The following is a 6,063-nucleotide window of genomic DNA, read 5'->3' as shown; positions in this document are numbered from 1 at the left end:
AGCAAGAAGAAAACTGAGGCGCAATTGTAGAAAATTCATGAACATAAATTGCAGGAACTTTCCCTTAATTTAATGGATAGCCCCGCTTTTAACACTAAGATGACAAATACATATAGACGATTGGCTACATGATACTATGGCCGTGCTAAAGGTAGCTACATATATACTAATAATAATATTCATAAATGGCTATATGAAACATACAGAAACAGTTATTTCATGATGACGGCGATAGGACTCCGAAGATAAACCGCTCCCTGTATCTGAAGATCCATGTCCTCTGGTAGCTGCCCTTGGAGCCTGTGCACTAGACCCATTCAGATATGCACTACCACCCTTTGAACTCTGCCAAAGAAAAATAGTACAATATTTACATTATCAAACCACCACCCAAAAAAAAAAAAAGACAATATTATCAAATAAGAATGAAATACTCTCATTTTTAGTTAGCGTTTGATTTCACAACCAATTAGTTCACTTTATGCCAATACAATGAGAAAGAGTACACAATGCATAAAATCTCAACAAGTACCTGAAGGTTCCTCGATCCAGGGGATGCTGAAAGTTTTGGCCCACCATTTGCATTGCCATGGTATCGCAGGTCTTCTATGCTGCTAACACTACGATGTTGTCCTTGAGAAGATTGATGAATTTGGACTGAGGAACTTATAGAGGCAGAAGAAGACTTGGGTGGCACAGGCTGGACTGCATGCGAGGAAGAAACAGGCCTCTCATACTGTGTTACATTAGTCTCCGGATTCCAATAGTAAAGATACCCAGTGTTCCCATCAACAAGGCCTCTCCATGGCTTTGGAAGTGTAGGGTCTTCCGGCGCATAACGAGGACCACTAGATGGAGCAGTTGCAGTCGCAGGGGCAGCCATAGCCAATTGATCACCGATATGATTTGAACAAAAAGGTGAATTAACCAACCTTACTCTCTGGAAAAAAGATCACAAAGCCACTCAATGATCAGCTTCATGAATTTTTATGGTCACATAGTCACACAAGATTTAGAACTAGGTATCATATGGTCCCACAACAAGATTTAGAACTAGGTAGTGAGCAATCATTTTGGCATGATTGAAATTTTAACTATGTAAGAAAGACAAATCTCCCTCAAACCCGAGAACGTTCAAGGGAAAAATTTTTCCAACTGCCACGACCACTGCATCAGGGGCAGAATACCTACAACTAACCAAACAAGCAGACCCAAGATAGAACATACCAACCAGTCAAAATAGCTAAAAAATCAAGGAATAATCTTCTAAAACAGCATCCACCAATAACCACATGCAACAAATACAAGACGAAAAGAGAAGGAGCGGGAGGCACACGATAGAACAGTTGCATAACAAAACTAACATCTATCAGTCGCCAAATCCAAGGATCACAAATTTCAGAAACAAGGTGATACAAGGGAAAAATATATTCGTCATAGAAACCCTAAATTATCCCTCTCCCAAATCATAGAAAACCATTTACTCGGCTAATTCCGTAAATAACAACGCGTAAACAGATACAAACGTCAGAATCTCATACCTTACCAACAAAAATAAGAAAAAAAATATGGAAATGACGATGATAATCAAGAAAACTCAAAAACCTAGATATCCCTTAAAACAAAACTTGTTTCGTTCCTAGGGTTACTTGAAACAACCGTAACTTGCCTCTAGATCCACAGAGAAGTACAATTCAGAGAGAAGTAAGCGTACCTGCCGCTCTTGCCTTTGCAGAAGCGTCAGATTAAGAATTGACGGAGAGAAGAGGCGGGAGATTCTTCAGCTTTCCTCTCTTTCTCTCTCTATCTCTCTCGTCACGGGCAGAGCAACAACGCTTCCGAAAAATGCGAAGCGTCAAATGGTCGAGAGAACATTGCGTAGGGCAATATATATAGTGGTTGGGGCCTGGGTGCCTGGACAGATCCAAGTTGTGGGGAAAAGAAAGATGGTTAAAATTTAACCATAGTTAATATATGTGAGAGGAGTCCTCTCGTTTGTCACAATTAACTGTGGTTTAGGATTTAGACAAACCGACTGTAGCTGCCGAACCAAAAAAATATCATCGTTTTTCTTGGTTCGGACCGAACCCAACCCACCCATTCATCGCAGAGCATAGCCAAAGACACGGCAGTGTTTGGTTGTCAAGAAAACTTGGGATCATTGTTCAAATATGATTTTGGTGAAATTGGGCGGTCTGAATTATGGTTTTATGTATCAGTATCATATCGATGTATATCCTTTATTATGTAATGGTATCATTAGAGATCAATATTGATAGATCGATTGTATTGGTTAAAAAGTGGTTTATTTTTTAATCAGAGAAAGATATCTACCTGTTTGCGTTCCCCAAGTCCAAGCACATGGAAAAGTGAGAGTGGAGTATGAAAAGACATCCTTGCCCTGCCTCTGCCTTTGCCTCCACTCTTTCTCCATGCGTCTTGAGCATGAGCTGTAATTATGTGGTGAGGGAAGAAATTATTGTCCATCTGTAAATATCTTAGGAAATTCGTTTATTTCGCAAATGAACAACAATATTTTGGCACTACTAGTATTAGGAGGGTTTGCTTGAACCTTTACTCCAATATTTTTCACATTATTGCATTCTCTCTATAATTGAACAACCTCAACTGAAGGCTATATATACCAAGATTATTTAACATTTACATAGTCTAATTTTGAGATTTTCTTATTGGCACCCATTAAGCTTTAAGCTTTAAGGTATCAACTAATTTAAAATTCTACTTTTTTGTCATTTTAGTGTAACACATTTTTTCTTCCAATAAGGGTAAATATTGCCATTTCACATGTGTACTGGAAAATATGCAAAACAATGACAATCTTTCATTATGACATAATGACAATTTACTTTCAAAATATTTTTAAAGGCCCTTCTGTTCCCCTAAGTTAAGTGGGTGAGCCTTTGACACAACGGTCAAGTTGCACCATTGCAACATGTTGGTCACATATTCGAAACTTGGAAACAACCTCTTCTGTTAAGCAGGGGTATGATTGTGGGAGATCATGCAAAGTATTCAAACCTAAGATCTGGAGAATTTGCTATTGCTCAGCCCAAGTGCAAGCAATTGAGTGTCTTCCCCCAACCCCTGGCAATAGCAATATAAGGCATATACAGCACTTGATGGAAGTCAAATTAGAGCCACTGGAACAGAGAGAAGCGCTGCAAAGATGGTTCAAGAACATGGTCAGCTAGATGCTAGGGCCTCCTTATATTCCAAAAGGACCTTAACTCACCAAATAAAGAGGCTTAAAAACAATGGACTAGAAAAAACTTCTCTAAGAAACTTCTGATGTAATCGAATTCTAGAGTGTCCTCTCAATGCATCAGGCCATTGTATTCATCAAATTCTGGGGGGATCATCACACTCGAAACTTCATAGTACATTACAACAATATTACATCATAAAATGGCATCAAACAACTTTTCACTGATACAGTATCAAATTTTCTTTTCAGTATGAATGACAAAAGCCGTTCTAGATACTCACTAATTATAGAAACTACTTTAACAAAAAAGAAGAATACATATCATGAGCATTGTAGTCGGAAAGACATGCAAAGTTTAGGTCTTGACCCTTGTACAACCTCAAATAGATTTGTGTGGAGGTGGGATGTTTATGTGGTGGTGCTATGTCTCATTTTTTACTTCTATTACATTTTACACCCTTATGGATCCATGTAGCAAACCTCATTTAGTTGGGATAAGGCTGAGGTTTGTTGTTGTGCACATTGTAGTTGGAAAGCTTTAGAAGGATTCTTCCAGTCAATTTCAGAATGGTGAGGGAAATCATGTGGCATTGCAGAAGCATACAATGACGCTTCATCAAACACTCCTACCACTTCATGGTGAACAAGTGCATTCCCTTCTTCTGTCAGGTGCAACCCATCACTGAAGGAAGAAAAAATAATAAAGTTCCCAAAAAAATAAATTTGATGGTCAGAAACATTAAGTAAACGAGTTTAATTACCCCCATAGAAGATAAAAGCTACAATGGGGTCAGGGGAATTTATAGGACTGAAGTGTGACAATGAGTTTTATTTAAAGATCTCTCTACATGTGGAACACTTGATGTTTCTTTATCAATCAAGTTTCTTGCTTTGCCTATTTCATTTCCAACTTTCCATGAGAAGCTGCATATGGTTCCATCAATAGATTGGCCAAGCAGAGAACTTCAGATGATAGCATTACTAGATAACATCTTGTTGAATAATGTACCGTGAGGGGGAGAGTTAGTGTTAAGTTGAGAGGGAGAGAAGTGTACGTTGAGTCACAGTCTAAGTTGGTCATTGTAATTTACTTTAGTTAGCCTTTGGTTATAATTAGACTTAGTAGGTTCCCTACTAAGAGTTGGTTGCTTGATTAATATAAGGGAGAGGCTGTCCATGATAGAGGTATTCCATTCCATACCTATCGTGATCACCCTCTCTCCTCTTCTCCATCTCCTTCGTCAGACTTTTACAAATACCCCAGGTTCGGGCAGTGAATTCTGCACTATTGGATGGACATTGTGCCAAGCTCAGGTGAGTACAAACTGAGCGCTACAGGTGGAATAGGGTCTACTGTACGGTCTAGAGCCACATAAGCCTGTTCCAGACCTAGACCAGACTTCTTACCCTGGTTTGCAGAGCCAGATGGCGCTTAATGGCGCTTAATGAAAGCCAGACCTGGCCTATTGACAGACTCACCATCAACATCATGAACAAAAATAAAAGCTTACAAACGCACTTACCTTAGAAATTTTTTTCGCCACTCTTCTGCTTCCTGAATCTTGGACCACAAATCAATGGAAGGAAGACCAAGCTCCTTAGCCAACTCCACGCACTGCTTTGCATAAATTCCTGCCATTTCATTTGTCCTTTCAGGCAGTTTAACTGCTTTATCACCAAACACAGATCTACAAACCAACCAATTAAAAATAAATTCCAAGGCATGAAAGAGGCAAAAGTAATGGGAGAAATAGAGAAGTGTTTAGTTTTACTACATATGACTACTTATCAGCCTGGTCACTCACGAATTCTTGGCAGATCCCACTGTATGTTTTTAGAATGTTTAGTCCCTTCAAGGTGTGCATGAAGGATTTTGTGAGTTTGGGTGATGGATTATCTTGGTGGTGGACGTAATGCATGTAGGACATTTTGTCTTGACCAATCTATATAGTACGTCAGGTAGACAGTCGGTACCTATTATAGTTTGTCGTTACAAGTCTGTTGCTAATTTGTAGTGGTGTGTCAGGTTGATAGCCAGCACTTATTATAATTAGCCATAACCAGTCAATTTTTTTGCATGGATCCTCACCTTGTCTTTGCTTGGAATCTCCTTGTAGCTGACCCCATTAAGTTGGGATAAGGTTTTGCATGTTGTTGTTGTAGTCCCTTCAAGGTGTGAATGAACTTATGAAGCAGCATTTGAGATAACAGATGCTTCCGAAGGTAAGGAAAGTGAAAATTCAATTCAATCAACTAGAAATGCTGCAAATAATTGCAAGGAGAAAGGTCCTCATATTCTTAAAAGTTTCTTTTCACAATAAACAGATGACACCTGGTGGAACTCAAAATTCAAGACCATCGTGAAGGACCCAAAACATCACCATCTATGTTGTAATGGGTTCTTGACATGACAATTCACAGGGCAAATCTTTTTTTTCTATTAATCCTTTAAGAGGTTTTACTAAACTATTGAAGATATTGAGAGCTTCATATCTATATCAGTTTCTCGAAACACTTACCACATTAAAAAAAAAAAATGGCCACACTCTGGTATTCCTAAGAATATGGATAAATAAAATACCCAAGCCCAACCAATATCTACCGCTTTGCCATTGCATAATTAACATGACACTGAGATTACAGTAGCGAGGGGTGTAATCTCAATCACAATAAGGTGTTCTCAAACTTGAACTAGGGAGAAAGAATAAAAAAAATTATGCATAAATAGTTTGCTTCGCTATAATGTAGAAAATACAAAGTAGAGCTATCTAAAACAAGTGAGGAAGCAGAAAAAACAGAAATGCAAAACTCTTCAATGAAAGAGGCCGGGGGGGGGG

General features: G+C 38.7%; 2 protein-coding genes across 5 annotated transcripts in view; both read right to left on the bottom strand.

The window, feature by feature from the left end:
* The window catches only part of LOC122079731 (ATP-dependent RNA helicase-like protein DB10), a 6,290-nt gene extending 4,418 nt beyond the window's left edge, over positions 1–1,872 (bottom strand). The window contains exons 1-3 of the mRNA XM_042646432.1: positions 1,715–1,872; positions 533–940; positions 205–345 (exon numbers count right to left, since the gene is read on the bottom strand). Coding sequence (XP_042502366.1) covers positions 205–345; positions 533–883 — 492 coding nt within the window. The 5' untranslated portion in view covers positions 884–940; positions 1,715–1,872. The remainder of the gene's footprint in view (positions 1–204; positions 346–532; positions 941–1,714) is intronic.
* A 1,456-nt stretch (positions 1,873–3,328) lies between these two features.
* Positions 3,329–6,063, bottom strand: part of LOC122078745 (GDSL esterase/lipase At5g62930-like) — a 12,086-nt gene continuing 9,351 nt past the window's right edge. For all 4 annotated transcript variants that reach the window (XM_042644860.1, XM_042644859.1, XM_042644857.1 and 1 more), the window contains 2 exons: positions 4,750–4,914; positions 3,329–3,908 (listed from right to left, as the gene is read on the bottom strand). In XM_042644860.1, coding sequence (XP_042500794.1) covers positions 3,686–3,908; positions 4,750–4,914 — 388 coding nt within the window. In that variant the 3' untranslated portion in view covers positions 3,329–3,685. The remainder of the gene's footprint in view (positions 3,909–4,749; positions 4,915–6,063) is intronic.

The sequence above is a fragment of the Macadamia integrifolia genome, chromosome 5, assembly GCF_013358625.1.
Source record: "Macadamia integrifolia cultivar HAES 741 chromosome 5, SCU_Mint_v3, whole genome shotgun sequence".
NCBI lineage: Eukaryota > Viridiplantae > Streptophyta > Magnoliopsida > Proteales > Proteaceae > Macadamia > Macadamia integrifolia.
The sequence above is the reverse complement of the archived record's forward strand: the minus strand, read 5'-3'. Positions and strand labels throughout refer to the sequence as shown.